The sequence below is a fragment of the Gekko japonicus genome, unplaced genomic scaffold (genome assembly GCF_001447785.1).
Source record: "Gekko japonicus isolate JY-2015 unplaced genomic scaffold, Gekko_japonicus_V1.1 scaffold1111, whole genome shotgun sequence".
Taxonomy (NCBI): domain Eukaryota; kingdom Metazoa; phylum Chordata; class Lepidosauria; order Squamata; family Gekkonidae; genus Gekko; species Gekko japonicus.
In genome coordinates, this window is record NW_015167083.1 from 233193 (window position 1) to 252314 (window position 19122).

The 19122-nt window shown below is 41.0% G+C and overlaps 1 protein-coding gene across 2 annotated transcripts in view; it reads left to right on the forward strand.

The window, feature by feature from the left end:
* The window catches only part of EPHA7 (EPH receptor A7), a 286870-nt gene that overhangs the window by 88752 nt on the left and 178996 nt on the right, over nt 1-19122 (forward strand). For both annotated transcript variants that reach the window (XM_015412827.1, XM_015412826.1), the window contains exons 4-5: nt 11051-11206; nt 12081-12416. In XM_015412827.1, coding sequence (XP_015268313.1) covers nt 11051-11206; nt 12081-12416 — 492 coding nt within the window. The remainder of the gene's footprint in view (nt 1-11050; nt 11207-12080; nt 12417-19122) is intronic.

The window sequence follows — 19122 nt, forward strand, 5'->3', positions numbered from 1 at the left end:
TACATTGTAGTCCAAATCCAAAAGCACTTAAAAAAAAGATCATTACTAAGTTTATACAAATAAATATATATCAACTAAAGACTATTGTTATGAAAATACTGATAAGAGCTATATTGTTATATACAGTGCAGAGTTTGTAATAATGGAGTACGTTATACTATTTTATGTTCAGAAGTATAACCAAGAAGCATAGGCTGGATTGTTTGGGAAAGTTCATACAAATTGAAGATTAGAAAAGAGAAGAATAAATAGTGGCTGAAGGACTCTGATTTGTGCCTGAAAACGCTGAAATAATTTTGGGATGCTCGGGGGGTTTCTTTAAGCAGTTAAATGAATAGTTAAGAGATAATTAACCTAGCATATCCGACTATGTTTATTGTTTTATTAGGTTTTTAAAGTAACATTGAGTTAAGCTGATGTATTGATCTCCTACTCTTGGGTTTTTAGGGTTTTTAGTTATTAATGGGTCTTTTTTCTTTCTCCTTAGATGTAGTTCCCCTTCCCATATTTTCAGTTGTACTTTGTAGTTTGTAAAAAATCAATTAAAAAAACCCTTAGGGGGATTTAAAAACAACAAGAAGTGTAATTTGGGAAAATATATATTCAATACTCAAAAGTAATCCATTATCCTCACAAGAAAGAAGTCATATAACTGGAGATGGACTCTTGAGAATATAGTTCACGTGCCGGAATTTATTGAGCCCTCCAAACCCTCCACTTGTGTCCTCAATAGAAGCTCATTACAATAAGAATATAAGAAATAAAAGTGATTTTCTAACATATGGCAATATGGCAAATGCTCTTGGGAAAATCAAATCCTGGCAAGACATTAGAGATGAAGGAACTAATATTAAATGCTTGTTATATCACCAATCAGCTTCAAGATTAAAGATTATCAGCACAGAAGTTGGAGCTTTAAGAGATATGACTGAGTTCAAATGGCTGATTACAAAACAAAAAGATGATGTATTACAATAGATAGACAAGTTCTTACTTCAGTTAGAAACAGAAAAAGAACAAGTATGTATGATTAAATGGATGCAAAAGTGCAGAGAACAAATACCAATGTATCAATGGGGAATGGTTATGAGAAAAAGAAATTAAGTTCACAGTCAGCCAGGCATTAAGAGAAAACTGTTATAAAATGTTCTTCAGATGGTATATAACTCCAAAAGCTATTGAGAAGGTACACAAAAATTACAAAGGAAAATGCTGGAAATGCCAAAACATAAATGCAACCTTTTACCATATGTGGTGGACTTGCAAAAAAGCAAAAAGATACTGGAAGGAAATAAATTGAAAAATGCAGAATATATTAAAACTTAAATTCCCTATGGAAGCTAAGGACATGCTCTTAGGAATATTGCCCAACAGATTACCAAAATTTTTGGAAGAGATATTCAAATATATGGTAAAAGTGGTTAGAATCATCTATGCAGCAAAATGGAAATCAGACATATGTCCAAGCTTAGAAGAATGGGAAAATAAACTTTCTGATTATGCAGTAATAGCAAAATTTACAACCTATTTGAGAAATAGATCAATTTCAAAATTTGAGGAGTGATGGAGTGTTTATTATACAAGCAGGAGTCAAATTTAGAATGCAAAATATTTTGGTGTTGTAGTTTAGAGTGCAGACTCTAATCTGGGAGAATAAGGTTTGATTCCCCACTCCTCCATGTGCAGCTGCTGGTGTGACTTTGGGTCAGTCACAAGTTCTCTCAGTGTTGTTCTCTCAGGAGCAGTCCTCGAAAGAGCTCTCTTAGCTACCCTACCTCACCGGGTGTCTATTGTGGAGAGGGGAAGGAAAAGGAGATTGTTAGCTGCTTTGAGACTCCGAGTGAAGGTTGGCGTATAAATCCAATCTCCTCCTCCTCCTAGTTTAAAATTGTATATAAATGTATTGCTATGCATATAAATGTATTACAGTGCAGAAATAGCATGAGAATAAGTTTTGAATATAAATGAGGAAGTGGATTCTGAACAAAAATGTTTTTTATATGTGAGATATATAATACACTTTCCTTTAAGCTTCGGTATATTAAAATTTATAGCTAGTAACTAGAAACAATGAAATATATAACATAGAATATGCATAATTAGGAAATTAATAAGATAGTTGTAAAATAGATTAGTTATAAAATTTGAAATTCAGAATATTTTAAGGACTGTTATATCCTACAGAAATGTCTTTTAAACTATAGTTAAGGGGATGTTGAGGATGTTTAGGTGGTAGGCTGAGTATTCTTTGTAATGTTTTCTTTGTTCACCATATGAAAATACATTGTGCAAGTTAATGTTGATTTTCTGTGTGTATTTTCTTTACAAGAAAACAGTGTGATGATCACAGGTTTACTACTAGTTCTAAGGGTTATGTTCTCAGAGGCATTAAAAATCAGTGATCTGAGACACGTAAATACATGATGGCAGTAGCTAAACGTGAAACCCTAAGCAGAGTCACACCCTTCTAAGCCTATTGTGCCCTGTATGTAACAAATTTTACATTTGTCAAGTTCACTGTAGCACTCCCTGTCCTAAATTAGCTCAAAATGACCCATTCTGCTATACCGAAGCAGCAGGTTCATGTGTGGTTCCTTTGTGCAGTGTGATCCAGTGAGTGTTGTTGTTCCAGTCTGGATTTTGGATATGAAATATGATAATGGGCACTGAACCCCCCCCCCCCAAAAACCTGTCCAGTCTCTATGCAGATATCACTCAGAGTATACTGAGATCAGAATCATGCTATGCATTCTACCTTGGTCTCATCTCATCTGGCAGGGGCTGTGTGTTTTTGACTGAGATTCAAAGAACAGCTTCTGTTTAAGTGACAGGGCTATCTATCACTGTAATGTCCAGTGTGGCCCTAGGTAGCTCATACTGAGAGGCATTGTTCAGATCCAGTATTTCAATCATGGCTTGCCTCCAAATAGGATGAGATGGGAGTGTTACTATAGTTTGTCTATACATTTGAATCATGCCTTAGATTCTGGGAGTCTACAAAAGAATGATAGTATTTCTTTGTGCCCCTGCAATCACCTGCAGTTCTCTAGGTGAAATGGAGAGAAGATGTATTGTGAGTGGTGTGAAGGCAAAACTTTTTTGGGGTGCCAGGTGTCTCTGGTAATGTTGCACATTTTAATAGGTCTGCTGCCCTGTAGGCATGGAAGGTTATCTCCAGTAATCTATATATCTAATAGCCACTCTGTGATTTCTGTACGGATACTGATTTCCACCAACAGAGGGCTCACTCTCCCCCAACAGCTTTTCCTACATAGTCAGGAGACTTCCTGGGTTTGCAGAACAATCCAAAAAGTAACAAAATCCCTTCAGGGATGGTTGAATTCCCCCAATACCCTTTTTTTAAATATACGTTTTTATTGTTTTTGTTAATAACATTAACATTACATACATCAAATACTTTTTGATTCTTAATTAATAAGGATAATTACATACATTCTTAACATCTATTCTCGCCATACAGCACTAGTAAGTCACCATGAGTCGGACCATTATAGATTACCTGCTACAGCCTATAAATATAACCATTTATGATAGATCTGCTTAGCAGGAAGAATATCCTTCGTTACCATGTAGTCTAACACAGGGGCCCAAGTCCCAACAAATTTAGTGTAGGTTACCTTTTGAAATGGCCTCCACACCAACGGTGAGAGATTAGAACATTCGGAGGGGGGGGGTGAGGCTTCTAACTGGCTCTGTCAGTAAAAGGGTGGGGGAAGGGCCCTTTCCATTCCTATTTTTGCCTTTGAGGGAGGGAGCCTTGGGCCAAGTGCCAGGCAGGAGAATTCCTAGAGATTTTGTGGTGGACACTAAGGAGGGCTTGGTTTGGGGAAGGGAGAGGCCTCAGCTGGGTATAATGCCACAGAGTCCACCCTCCAAAGCAGCCATTTTCTCCTGGGAGACAGACCTCTGCTCTCTAGAGTCCAGTTGTAATTCTGGGGGGGGGTCTTAAAGTCCCACTGGGAGGTTGACAACCCTAGACCTGGCAGCAGGGGGGACTTGCATGACTCAACTAAACCTGGATGCTTGCTACTGTTCATCAGCAGCCACCCTATAAAAACCAGTGAGGTGCAGCAGTTAGAGCTTCAAAGCAGGGTCTGCAAGACCCACGTTCAGACCCCCATCTTGTGGTGGAAGCTGACTGGGTGATTTTGGACCAGTCACATACTTTCAACCTAACCAACCTCACAGCTGCTTTGGTCCCCACTGTGGAGAAAGACTGTAATTTTCCTAGGTAGAGGCTGTGGGGGAGGGGGGGTGGAGATGGAAAGCTGAGGACAGAGAGGCAGATAAAGGAACGTTGGCTGTTGGGTGGGAAGGAAATAGGGTTGCCAATTCCAGGTTGGGAAATTCCTGGGCATTTGAGGGGTGGAGCTATTTCCTCCACGAGAACTACCATTGCCAGTCTCCAGGTGAGGGCTGGAGAGAATCCAGAATTACAACTGCTGTCCAGGTGACAGAGATCATTTCCCCTGCATAAAATGGCTGCTTTGGAGGGTTGAGTCTGTGGCATTATACCCTGCTTGCCTCCCCAAGCCTCACTGTCCCAAGGCTCCACCCCCAAATCTCCAGGAATCTCCCAATCTGGAGCTGGCAACCCTAAGGTGAATTGATCTCTGTAGCTGGGAGATCCGTTGTGATTCCCAGAGTGCTGCCGCTGCTGCTATGAGGGGAGAGGAAGCAGGTAGGTGGCTAGTAGAGTGATGGGGGCAGAAAGAGAGAAAGAGTGACGAGGTGGGGAGGCAGAAAAACAAAGAGAATTATGATGGGTCAGAAAGAGAGAGGAAGTCACATGCATGCAGGAGAGATAGAAAGTAAGAAAGGGGGAGCAGAAGGAAGAAATAATGTGAGAGAGGTAGGGGGAGAGGGGAGGAAGCAAAGGTGTGAGGAATGGGATAACCATCCCACAAGTTTCTTGCAGGTCTCCACTTGTGCTTTTCTATTGTTAAATAAAAACAAATTTTACGATGCCACAAGTTTCTAGAGCAATCTTATCCAAAGGAAGCTAAACCTGACAGTATGACTTCTGGAGCTTCTCACTGCCTTGTTGAGTAGGGAGCACTTAGCAGGGTTATTGTAGCCTCTGAACTCTTTGGTGAATTGGTGTGGATATTGTTATGAAATGCTTTCCTGGGAAATTTTTGTCATTGTTTTAACTATTCTATAGTGACCAGAACAGCTGTTGTAGTTCTTTAGTGTGGTGATCTTTTTGTATGTGAAAGATGACTATCAACAGTCTAGCGATTTAAATGAAAACAGATTCTTACTTTGATTTTATTTTGCTTCAAGACCAGCAGCAAAACTGCCAATAAAATTAACTAGGCTCATATCTACTTAGAACAATTTCATAGTTTCATTCATTCTAATGCTGCAATTCAGTTACATTTTCTAGGCTTGCATAAATTATTCTCTCCCAGATGCTCTTTTATGTGCCCATAATACTGCTTGAGTTTATTTTACCATTTGATTTAAAAGCAGTAACAGTTGCATAACTGACAGGCTTCCTGAGAAGCGGACTTTTCTGTATCAGGTGAAGAGTGGAACTGGGCTTATGTTGTTCTGCTCTTTGATAAAAGACTCACGAAGAGAGTAGAGCAGTTCCTTTAAAATCACGTTTAACTTTGCCTAGTTAGACTTACTTCCAAGTAAATGTTCATAAGATTGCAGTTTAGGGTTAATGAGGCATGGTTTAATGAGATCGGTGGGGTGTGACACATGTGATACATTTAGAATTGTGATGTTTAATGGCTTCTTCCTGTAAATTCAATTCTTGTACATTTTTCTGTCAGTTAATTCATAGGAAGTTACTGGGGTCTTCAACATCTCTTTTTTTGTACTCCATGGAGATCAGGGCACCATTTATCATTTTGCCCTCTACCACTTTGTTCTCACAATAATTCTGGGGGAAAGGTTGTGCTTATCAGGGCCTGGTCCACGGTCATTGTTGAACAGGGGCTTGAGCCTAGGCCTCCCCTCTTCTATTTCAGTGCTCTGTCTGCAGAATCACCCTGACTCTCACTAGGATTTATGGCAAGAAAATTTCCAAATATACAGTTTAGTATTTATTGATTGGATTGGAATCCAGCAAACGTTCACTCTTATTCTGGCTTTCTGTTTGGATTAATTTTGGAAATAAAGTCATTTTTGGTCATGCTCTAAGAAGAAGAAAATCAGTTTCTCATTGCTTAGTTACCCTATTCTCTTACAACATTCCTTGAGTTTGTTTTACCAAGTATGCTTGATTTTGACATATGATATGATATTATCTGTGTATTGGTCTTGCATACCTTGAAGCTCCTATGTATTTTTTGTGTGTGTCGTAAAACATGATCCATTGGACTAGCCAACATCAGTGGAGTTAGGACTGAAGTCTATAATAGAAAGCCTAAAGGCTAGAATAGAGAACATAGCTCTTCCTAAACTATGTATTCTGCAAGTCTGGGACACCATGTGTTCTGGAAGTTGGAACAGGAAAGAATTTGTACCCTTAGTTTAACTCATGTTTGAAAGGAAATATTAGAAAACAGAAAGAAATAACTTTATCCAAAGAGAACCAGTTCCAGCCATGAGTACTATGGACACATTAATCTTCTAGCAGAGGGAGGCATGCAAGCACAACACATTCTAAAAACAACAAGGAAGTCCCAAAACTCCAGAAAACCACATTCCTAAACACAACACAAAAAGAACCTTAAAACAAGTATAGAAGAACTACTGTAAAACCAGAAACAGAAAGTAATTACTTGGAAAATCCACATTGGCATCTGCCAACTGGTCAAAAGCTGACTTTCAGTTGATTGGGGGATCAGCTGGGATCTGGGTTCTGATCTCCCAGCCCTGCTGTGCTGTGATACAAGAAAGTGGGGGAGGGGGTGAAGCTTAATCACAGGGGATCAGGTGGGAATGGATTTCTGATTCCCCCCTCCATTGCTACATAGTCAAGTTGAAGATCAAAACTGATCACCTTCTAATCTCCCTTCTGGTAATAAAAGAAGAGAAACAGATAACTCTCCCTTCCTCTCGGGTCTGTGGAGCTGGGGGAAACAGAAGCCATCAGCTTCTGATTTCTTCATTGAGAAGGGGAGAGGAAAAAGGGATGGTTTCGGTTGGCTCCTGATTCTCTCCTCCCCTTCCAAAAAAAGCAACAACCCCTCTTAGGTGCAGGTCAGAATTTCCACAGCAGGTCAAAAACTGGCTGTCATCTGATGAAGGCTTCTCACAGCTGCAAATAACCTTTTCCTGAAAACAGATGCAAACCAGTTGAACAGTGAAGCAGCCTGTTGATTAATCAGCTGCTTGATAGTTAGTGGCAAACAGGATAGATTTAGGGTGAATAGCTATGTTGGTCTGAAGCAAAAGAACAAAATTTGATTCCAGTGGCACCTTTAAGGAAACAAAGGTTTATTCAAGATATAAGCTTTTGTGTGCATATACACTGTTACCCCTATCAGCGTTATTAAATAACTAGCTCATTGTGGGAAGAAATACAACGAGCTCTAGAAGGAAGCTCCAGGTGAGTGTCCCGACTTATGGCTGGTGGGGCGACAGAGGGAAGGGGAAAATAGAGGGAGGCAAGCCATGTTTCTTTCCTTCTGCTTAGCTATAAGACAGGGCTGTCTCAAGTAATTTTGGTGCCCCAAGTGGGTAGTATGGGAGGATAGCCTCACGGTAACAGGTATGGTTCCCTCCACCCCTGACTTACGTTGATTTGGGGTTATGCAGTGGCAGCTAAGGTAGAAAAGCACCTCCTCTTATGCCATGTCTTCTGGGTTCCAAGGGTCTGGAAAGCAGTTCCATAGCCACTTACAGGGTTGCCAACTCTCGGTTGGGAGATACCTGTAGATTTGAGGGGTAGAACCTGGGGAGGGCAGGGCTTGGGATGCGGAGGGACCTCAGCAGGTATAATTCCATAGAGTCCATTGCCCAAAGCAGCCATTCTCTCCAGGAGAACTGATCTTGGAGATCTCCAGGTGCTGCCTAGAGGCTGGCAATACTAAGGGGAGGGCCAGACCTGTAGATCTGAGGGATAGAGCCTGGGGAGGGCAGGGCTTGGGGTGCGGAGGGACCTCAGCAGGGTACAATTCCATAGAGTCCATTGTCCAAAGCAGCCACTCTCTCCAGGAGAACTGATCTAATAGCTGGGAAATTTTCTGTTGGGGAAATGTTGTGCTGTGGCTGGGGAACATGGTGATTTTTGGGAGATCTCCAGGCCCCACAGGGAGATTGGCAACTCCAGTGACCATTTAAGGGAAGATTGGGATATGTATTTCGGCAACTCCAGTGACGGTTTAAGGGAAAATTGGGATATATATTTTACCTCAGGACACATTCAATGACTTGCAACAACAAACTGTTTAGAATGTTAGAGGCAAAGGCCAATCAGGCTGCATATGCAAATGACCTCTGTATTCCGACTGGCTATTGGGGGGAGAGGAACAGCAAACTGTTTAGAATATTGGAGGCGAGACTCAGGCAACGCAGCCAGTGGATAGGGACAGCTTCTTAGTGACAGATTAGGGAGCTAACTGATTTGGGAGCATGTGGAACGTTCAGGAGAGTCCATGACCAAAACAGGATTATATATAAAGAGAGATATTCTTGCCTTTGATTTGATTGGGGGAAATTAGCTGCAAAGGCAGGGCTAGCAAGAAGCTGGGGTAAAGTGAGAATCTGCTACCAATGTTTACGGAGAGAGTCCGTTTTAGTCCCCTGGTTGAGTCAGTAACCAGTCCAAATGGTGAATGAAATGGGTTTTATTAGGGTAAAACAATAATTTAGATATTTACACTGAAATCAAGGATTGCAAGCATACAAAAAGAAACAAAAAGAAGTTAGCTGACAGATAAAGAGGATGTGGGATTAGGAAGATAGTATACCTATACTCTAGAGGTGATGAGGTCCAGAGGTTTTAGGGAGGAGGTACGTGGATCTGACCAGCAAGACCACGGGGGACCTGAGTTATACTCAGGGTAATGGCTTCATGTGCGCCTAGCCCAATCACACCATGCCTGTGTGGAACTGGGTATATTTATACCCAAAATGTGACCTGGGGGTATGCTGAAGTGCGGTAGCTAGTTTCACGATGGGTTGATGGGATTCCCATTATGGAACAATAGCATAATCTGGTGTTTCCCAGGTGCCAGACAATGGAGTTGAGGCTTAAAGTGTAGCAGGATCGGCCTGAATGGTGACCATTCAACAGAAAAGAAGAGTTAATGTTTACCTTGATGGGTCTGGCTTGGTATACATAATGCAGATATTTCAGACAGAGCTGGAGACAGGAATGAGATGATTGTCCAGCAGATATTTTCTGACATACAGGTATGATAGGATTTGGGGGCAGGAAACATGCAACATACTCCATTTATGACAATGACACAGACCAGTGGCTCTTTGTCTCTGCCTGCCCGTACATTTGACAGACAAAAGACTGGCCATTTGGCCAGTAGACGATGCCTGAGGCAATAGCAGAGATTTGTCCATTCTAGTCCTTATAGACTGAGCTGATAGCAGAAGAGTGTGTCGGGGTGGTGGTGGTTCTCACATGGAGGATGTTTGACAGTGCAGTTAGACCTGTGGTCTTCACTTTGGCTATGTTTAAACCCAAAATGAGATTCTGTTTGTCTCTCAGAAAAAGCCACAGTTTAAGCCAAGCCTGGCTTCATGACGGCACTGCTTGTGGAGGTTGTTTTGGGGTGCCTTTCTCTCAGGAAAGACCACCTTGGTGCAGAGCAGAAGCTGCCAGTTACAACACATCTTCAGATACACTGAAATGGAAGTTTCCAGTCCATACATATAGGTAGGGGGTGAGGAGCAAATTGGCATAAAACATCATGAAGATGTGTAACAGATGCAAGGACCAAACAGGAATAACAACTTTAGTTTAGACTCTGAGACGGATGTAGCATAACAAAAGGGTCTCAGTTAATTACTTTCACCCTGGGCTATTTTGGGGCAGGACTGCACAGGAACGGAGGTCTGGCTGGCTTCAGAGTTGGCCATGCCCACTACAGCCAAAACCTCTGCGTCCGTGGCTACAGAGGGAAGGCCTGGAGAGTGACCCCCCGGCGACTCTGAGGCAGGCGGGCCAGGGGGGCCCCTGGAAGGATCAGGGAGGCATTTAAATGCGGGGTGCTGCGGGGTGCCCAGGCAAGCCAAGGGGAGGCAGTTTAAATTGCCTTCCCTTCCCTTCAAGGGGGTGCAGCTGCGGGGCACCCAGGCAAGCCAAGGGAAGGCATGGGGGTGTGGCTTAATATGCTAACGGGTTTCTGGTGTTGGGTGTGTTCTATCATGTTGCTGAGTTCCTGCTGGGCTTTTTCTACAAAAAAAGCCATGCTTTCACCATTCCACAATTAAGAAGGGTACATTTACACATCAGTCTCCAATGTTGATATATTTATTTGCTTCACTATGTTTCCCCCAGGAATTAAATCCAAACAAATAGTTACCATATAAACTAAGCTTGTTATTTCTGTTTGGTCCTTACATCTGTTAATCATCTTCATATATATGTATGGACTGGTAACTTCCATTTCAATGTGTCTGAAGAAGTGTGCGTGCACATGACAGTTTATACCTTGAATAAAACTTTGTTGGTCTTAAAGGTGCTACTGGGCTTGAATTTTGTTCTGGCAAACAGGATGTGAGCTGAGCCGGAAGGCTTCAAACATCCCTATTCTGTGTATCTCTAGCTAGGTTGTGTGCCTCTGATAAAAATATTTAAATTTTCTGTATCCTTTTCCTCCTAAATGCTCATACACTTAATGTACATTATAAAGTAAACTAGCGTTGTTCCTGTTTGTAGGGTGCATGGGTTGAGACTGAGAGATGTGTAAGAACCTCTAAGAATTTCATCACATAGTTCATATTCTTAAGTGCTACTTATACAAACAAAACTTTTCAAGATGTGATATGAGGAAATCTGTACAATCAGTACATATAATGAACTATATTTTACATATACCTTAATGCAATAGCTGTCTGAAACACCTTAATATTCAAAACTGTATCTATTTGTGTCATTCTCCCTTAGCCTGTGGTCGTGGATTCTACAAGTCATCCTCGCAAGATCTGCAGTGCTCACGCTGCCCTATGCACAGTTTCTCAGACAGGGAAGGATCTTCACGATGTGATTGTGAAGACAGCTATTACAGAGCACCTACTGATCCTCCATATGTCGCATGCACAAGTGAGTTATTGGTGATTTTAATCACAAAAAGACATTGTTCAGATAGATATAGCCATTATAAGCCACCATCTAGTGCACAATATCAGCCTTCAGTTTTTGCAAATGTAAGATACAATTGAACGGCACAGTGGAGAAAGTAAACATAGAATACCAAAGCTGCATGAATACAGTTTTCTGTGTTCTCTTGATATAACCTCAGTGAAGTCAGAATATTGCACAACCTATAACAGTAGAAGAAATGGAGAATGTATTTTGTCAAACAAAGGTTTCCTATGTGATATAACCACCAAACCAAATGAATCTATGTAGTTCTTTTGAAATGTTATGTGTTCTGGCGTAACGTTCCATCTGCAGATAGACTAACCTTTTAGATTGGTGGTTGAAGTAATGACTTTATGCAAGTTCTTCAAATCAAGCCTGTACCCAAATGGAGCAGTAAATCACATCAAAATTGATTAAGAAATAACTAAATCTACTCCGTTTTACTTTTTAAGCAGTAAATCACATCAAAATTGATTAATAACTAAATCTACTCCGTTTTACTTTTTGTTTTTTTTAAGGAGACAAATTCAATATAAGAAATTCTGTGAGTCAGCTTTTGAGGTGCATTAACTTATCCCTTTAATTGCACAGAAGAAAAGCTGCTAAAACAGGGTGTAGCAAATACATAAAGAATGGCTATCCTGTTTCCTTAATGGAAAATAAATAAAGTTCCTTGTCAAGTGTGTTCAAGTGAGCTTTTTGGTAGCTTGTAGTAAATATAATGAAAGTTGATGTCTTGGAAAGCTGTTGACTAGGTAATTAAAAAAAGAGCTAATTTCCCCCTACTGATTTCCTCTCCCCCTCCCCCTTTTTATGTTTGTGTTTCACAAAGGGCCTCCATCCGCACCACAGAACCTTATTTTTAATATTAATCAAACTACTGTAAGTTTGGAATGGAGCCCTCCTGCTGATAATGGAGGAAGAAATGATGTGACCTACAGGGTATTATGCAAGAGGTGCAGCTGGGAGCAGGGCGAATGTGTTCCCTGTGGGAGCAATGTTGGATATATGCCCCAACAAACTGGATTAGCAGACAACTATGTCACCATCCTGGATCTGCTAGCTCACGCTAACTACACATTTGAAGTAGAAGCTGTAAATGGTGTTTCCGACTTGAGCCGTTCCCAGAGGCTTTTTGCAGCTGTTACTGTTACCACTGGTCAAGCAGGTGAGTGTGCACTCTGTAGAATTCTTGAACACATGCAACAGAGACATTGCAAACTATATGTAACAGTGCTTTGTGCCACAACAGATAATAACCACAGAACTCCAGCTTGTTCCACATACTTTTAAGTAGGTTAACAAAGCTACAGTATTTCACTAACATAAAATTAAGGTAGTCCTGTGAATGAAGCCTATTGGGTTGACTTCCTGTAGAGGTACAGCAGTGCCAGTGGTGAAGCTGGCCTGCAGTGCCAGAGCAAGGGCATTCTAGATTCTGTCCAGTTTCTGCTGTGCCTTGTACTGTTGGACTGGGAAATCAGTATACTTACACTGTATGTCACAATGCAGTCAAAGCTAAGCACTTCAGAATCTGTTGATTTCAACAAGGGAGTTAATTATATGCTTAAATCTTCTCAGTTAATACTAAAGGGCTCCAAAGTGCTTAACTTTTGTTAGATATAAGTTTGTATGTTTTTACAGGAAGGTTGTGAATGCAGACAGAAATACCCTTATTTAAAAGCAAATTAATTTTAGTCAGATATTAAACTGTCCATGGGTGGATTTTGTTTGCTTCTATATAGTATTAATGGCCTAATATTTTCAAGCTGAGCTCTGTTGTCCTTATATTTCTTTCTGAAGTGGTACAAATTGCCTGTTGGAGATAGGGTTGCCAAATGGGGGCGGGGAAACCCCCGCTTTGGAGGCCCGATTTCCGCCGCGGCAGAATTGGGCCCCGGGGGGAACTCTGCCCCCCAAAACTGTGTCACCAGAGGTGACGCAGCCACGTTGCTAACGTTGGGGGCGTGGCTGAGCTCGTTGGGGGCGTGGCTGAGCTCGTCGTCCCCCGATGAGCTCGGCCATGCCCCCAATGTCAGCAACGTCGCACGTCACTTCTGGTGACGTGATGGCAGCGGCGCGCGCTTTGCACGCACGCACGTGCATACGGAGCCTGCTCCCGACCTCGTCGGAGCCTCCCCCACCGGTAAGTTTGCCAGACTTGGCAGCCCTAGTTGGAGCCTGAGTTACTTAGGTATGTGCCTGCCCGTACAGTCCATATTCACATCTTTTGCCCACAATTATGCTTCCAGTTTATTTAATACTTCCAAGATATTTGATGATGAGATTCAGTGAAAATATGACAATTATTCTTTGTTTTCTTATATTTGTGATAATCTGACAGGTGAATATCAGGGAAAATAAAATTAAACTAGCATGTCACCCAAGGGAGAAATGTGTTTTAGTGATTTTTCCTGTTGAGATAGGAAGTCTCTTGCTCGGGAATGTGAAATGATGAATTGCTTGTTGATAAAGTGATGGTCTAGCAAGTGTGTGCTCTATTTTGCTTTGTGTTGCTAGTACAAAAGAGTCTGGTCACTGCAACAGGCCAACTGAGATTTACACAGAATCCTTATAACAGTGTTGTAATGTTTTCTTGGATTCAAAATACAGCTTTACAAGATTTTTATTGTTAGGGACATCTACAGTGGGGACAATTTATTCATCTGCATGTTCAAAAATGGGTCTAGATAGGGTTCAGTGGAGCATTCTTATTTATTTTCATAAAGCCATTTATGTCTGCATTCTCAATCAAAATTTCTCCATCTGTTCTCTATTGATCCTTGACTGGCCCACATATTGCCAGCCATAAATGGGAGCACCATATATGTACCAGCCTCCCCATAGATTTAGTCAGTTTACTCGTACAGAGTTTTCTAATTGTTTTATATTTTTAGATCATTACAGTGAGTATTAGAAATAATATTTATTCTTGGAAGTGGAAGTATACATAATAACTACCGTCCGTAATGCTGCTCCTGACTGCTTCCCATTAAGAGGATGGCATGGGAAGGGGGCTTCATGAGCGGCCTCTGGAAAAGGGAGTCCTGGGTGAGGCTATGTTTGAAGTGGACAGTGGGAAGCAGGCTGGAGGCAGCAATATATGAGGCCCTTTGCCTGCTTCCTCGGTATTGGAGGCCTCACTCTTCTACATTCCATTACTAACCGCACTATATTAGAATTAAGTTATTTGTTATGTTGCTCATTTCTGTAAAGTTGTGCTTTCTGTAAAGCTGTGGCCTATTAATTACCCCTCAAAACTGTTTTGGCTCTTTTTAGTTTGTATTCATCTATGAATAGTTTACCTGCAAAGCCTGGTGGATTAAAAATATTTTTAAATTTCAGCTATAATAATTTTATTTTTTAAAATAACCTTATTTAAAATTTATTCTGTGTTTAATGCAAAAAAGTAATTAAAATCTGAATTTATTACCCACTTACAAATATAGAAAGGTGGCTGTTTTCTTTTTATAAAGAAAGAACTTTGTGGAGAACACTTTCATCAGTTTTTATATGGCACAGTAATTCATGCACATATACAATGGCTTGATATTGGGCATGAGGAACCTTAGAGGTCATATGCAGTGCCATCCTAAGTTACATCCTCCAAAAGCCTTTTGGACTTACAAGGATAGAATTCTGTTTAGAATAACACTGCTAATGATCTGTATGAGTAATTCTTTGTTCTTATTCTATGCCTAGGGATTACTTGATTTCTGCAATTGGTTTGGTATATAAATATTTATATGACTCTGCCTACCTTTGAAACTACCTCCAGTCTCATGGAGAACTATGATCTGGACAGTAACAACCCTCAGCCTTGACTTCTAGTTGATACTTGTACTTTTTTGAGGGCTAGGACAGAACAGCGGCACTATATTGCCGGAAGAAGGGACAGATCAGAGCCTAAAGGAACACAAGGGCAAATTGATTCCATCTAGGACCACTCTACAAAAGTCTGTAATGGCTGCAGGTCATAAAAAGAAATCCCTGTTTGAGACCATGTATGTTGTTATGTAAAACACTGGCAGTGCACTGAACAGCTGACATTTTCTAAAATGGTATTAATATTCAGTTAAAAATGTAAGTGTTGCTTTCCAAGGTTTTGTGCTGCTTTAATACACACTATTATTTAGGAAGTATCTAAATAATAAATTGGAAGTTTTGATTTAAATCATTGTTTTAATTTGGCCTTTTCCCTCCGAGTTTTAAATTAGCCCCTGCATAGTAAGGCAATAGCTTGGTCTTTCATTTTATTTGCATTTTTCTGGTATAGTACCAGAAGAGAGGCGTAGAGGGATATTTATCTGGCATTTACAGAATTCTCCTTGTTTTTGTTTTAAATCCTGCTTTCCCAAAATTAAGGGCACAATCCACATACAGGATGTGCAGTACTCTAAGTTTCCAGCCCTTGGTTGTTAAGAAAAGCAGAAAATATTATTGCAGTGTTTTGTCTGGTTCTCAGTGAGTGTTTCCTGAGTTCATCTGTTGGGTTAAAGAAATTCTCTGCCTTGGGCTGTGCCTAAGGTTTTCCCTGTAAAGGAAGTTGCGTCTCCTCAGGGGTATATGAATCATGTTGTCTACTCCTACTGTGACTCCCTGCTGATATCCATTATGAATATAAACTGTAAGCATCATTTAATCAAGAGGCACAGCTAGCCACTCACTGGTTTTCCTGGGCCAAGTAGTAATTGCCCTGCATAAGTGGTAGTATGTAGTTTTAGCTGCCACGGTGTTTCCCTAGGCAGCAAACTGACAATTCCTTCATTCTGTTTCCAAACTGGGAAACAGCAGTGCAGCATGAAATTCAGCAGCACCCTTTTCCCCAACAGATTTTTTAAATGACAGTTTTAATGGTGGTTTAATGTCTCTTTTCTCTGTGCTATGGCTAGTAGCAACTTAGTGGAGGAAAGGTTTTTCTAGGGAAAATGGCAAGGGGGGAGGGTTACCCCCTACTTTCAGTGTCATGGTATCAGAAAAGAGAACTTTCACAGCTCTTGTAATGAAATTGGAGACAGTCATCATAGGTCTCTCAAGTAACATGAATGTGACTCTAGGCCTAGAACTGTAAAAAAAAAAAAATCTTGCACATGCTGAGTACTTATATAGTACCTATACAGACATGTTAATTCTTGATGCAAATTCTTTTTTGTATTTTTTCTTTTTTACATTCTTACTTCATGAGAAACCTGCCAAAAGAAATTGGTTCTTGTGACTGGAAATTTGGAATTCTGCTTTCAGTTTTATTTGGCCATGTGATGTGATATTCCTTGAATAACTAGAAGAACAAAAAGAATTATCACTAAACAAAAGCTTACATTTTTTTAAAAAACAAAAACAGCTGAAAGATTTGTCTTCATCGCAGACTAAGATCAATTTATTTGGTGGTGGAAAGTGCCATCAAATAATAGCCGACTTAAGGCGACCTTGTAGAGCTTTCAAGGCAAGAAGGATTCAGAGGTGATTTGCCACTGCCTCCTCTGTGTTGTGCAAAAAATCAGCATTTTTCGGTTTGGGTTTATTGGACCCCAATTTTTTTTGTTATTTCTGAAAAATCCTGGGTACCAATACTGGTATGGTATTGGGATCCATCATTTTTTGGAAATCTCATTTTTTTTTCCAGGTCCAATAGACCCGAGAAGAAAAATGCATTTTTTGTTTTGTTCTTTCTTTCTTTTTTTTTTAAAGCATGCCTGACTCCGGGGCTGGCTCGGCTAGCTCCAGGATCTGCGTGCGGTGCATAGGTCTCTCTCCGCCGCACACAGGCCAGGCTGGAAGGGCTTCTCCTGCTGTGTGGTTTAAACTGTGCCGCAGGAGAAGCTGGCCCCAGGATCTGCATGCAGTGGGGAGATCTCAGCTCCTGCCACTCCAGCCTATCCTGGGCTGTTTCCTTTTGCAGCTCAGTTTAAGCGCTCAGTTCCTGCCACCTCAGCGGATTCTCGGTATAGCTGAATATCTCTGAATAAAAGATGAAAAAAATCAGCTTTTATTCAGACTCAGCTATACCAGTAAGTGTTGTGTCTTTACCATTGAAACACAATGTAAAGCTTGAAACCTCAGCCGGATTGTAATCTGGAACAACACCATTGGCTGAAGCGTGTTATGTAACCAATGAAATGTAAGCATCTGTGCTGGAGGGAAGACAAATGATTTGATGTTATCTTTACAATGTGATTGGATGTTAACTATGAGAGGGCGTGACTACCCCAGCCTGGGAGAGTTTAAAAGGAGCTGTGCTCCACTGTTGTTTCGTGGTGTGTCATCAGATGTTGTGTGATCTTGGAAGTTCTCGTTCTTTAATAAAACTGAATCACTTATTACTTACTTAGTTGTTGAGTTGCATACCTAACAGTAAGCGATTAGATTATCTGAATCTGTGTTTAGCTTAAATAATACCGGTAAGATATTTTTCTGGTATTTTGTTTGACTCAGTGTATGCCAAATGCACACCCCTAGTTGTATCCCTGGACTTCCTTGGTGGTCCCCCATCAAAATACTAACCAGGGTCGAGGTATTATGACATCGGTTTAGCCTTGGCCATCCAGGTCAGGGCTCAATCTGTTCAAAGATTCCTAAACAAAAAGAGATGTAAAGAAAAGATTTATAAACATTTGTATAGGCATCATTTACCAGCTCTTTCTAATGGTATTATTATGTCTCAGCCCTGCCTATATCCTTAGCAAACAATTCTACTCAGGATCAGCTTTGGAGTAGCAGTTCTGTGTGATATTCTGATCCTGACACCAGTATCAGTGTGGTTTCATAATTTGAAATTTCATAATCCTGCCTAAAGTGTAGAATATTTAATGCCTCCAGTTCATTTGCCAGGGACAAAACAAGGAAGATGCAGAGATCTGTATGATAATTTTAGTAAAGGAACTCACGCACAGTTTATGTGATTATTATACTGACTACATTTTTTGCAGTTCTAAGCCCAAGAGGGCGTGATGGACAGCAAGCAATTGCAGGCTTTTAGGCAATGCTGCTGGAAAAAGGGTGAGCCACCTGAAAAATGATAGACAGCTCACAGAGCTCATTCTGATTGGGTGACTGTGGAACAGAACAGGGAGCTGTTTTTTAAAAAAAAAAAGTGGAAAGAAGGGGAGATAGCCAGTTGGAGTGGAACAGTGAGGAGTTGGGGAAAGGGGGCAGAGCTGTCAGAAAAAAGGCTTAGTGAGATTGTGAAAAAAAGTGTCTGATAAGCCCCATCTTTAGCAGAGTCAGGGTGTTTAGGCCTCTGCAAATAACAGTCTTGGAATGGAGACAGTGATTTTGGCAAAAAAGTGTCATAACCTCCCCTATTCAAGGAGTGGAAGGAATCTCCTTATGTGAAAACCAAAAGAAAAAAAGGGGGAAAAGCACTGCTTGAATGGAGAATTAGTCATCCTCAGACCGAAAGCTTCGTTGTTGTTCAGCCGCACAGTCGAGTCTGACTCTTCGCGACCCCATGGACCACATCACACTAGGCCCTCCTGTCTCCCACCGTTGCTTAATTTAATGTTCGTTGCCTCAATAACACTGTCTAACCATCTCATCCTTTGCCGTCCCCTTCTTCTTTGACCTTCAATCTTTCCCAGCATCAAGGTCTTCTCCAGTGAGTGCTCCCTTCTCATTTGGTATTTGAGCTTCAGCTTCATTATCTGGCCTTCCAGGGAACAGTCAGGCTTGATTTCTTTTAGGATTGACTGATTTTATCTTCTTGCAGTCCAGGGGAGTCTCAAGAGCCTTCTCCAGCACCATAATTCAAAAGAATCTATTCTTTGGCGCTCAGCCTTCCTTATAGTCCAACTCTCGCAGCCATACATGACTACTGGGAATACCATTGCTTTGACCATGTGGACTTTTGTTGGCAGGGTGATGTCTCTACTTTTTAT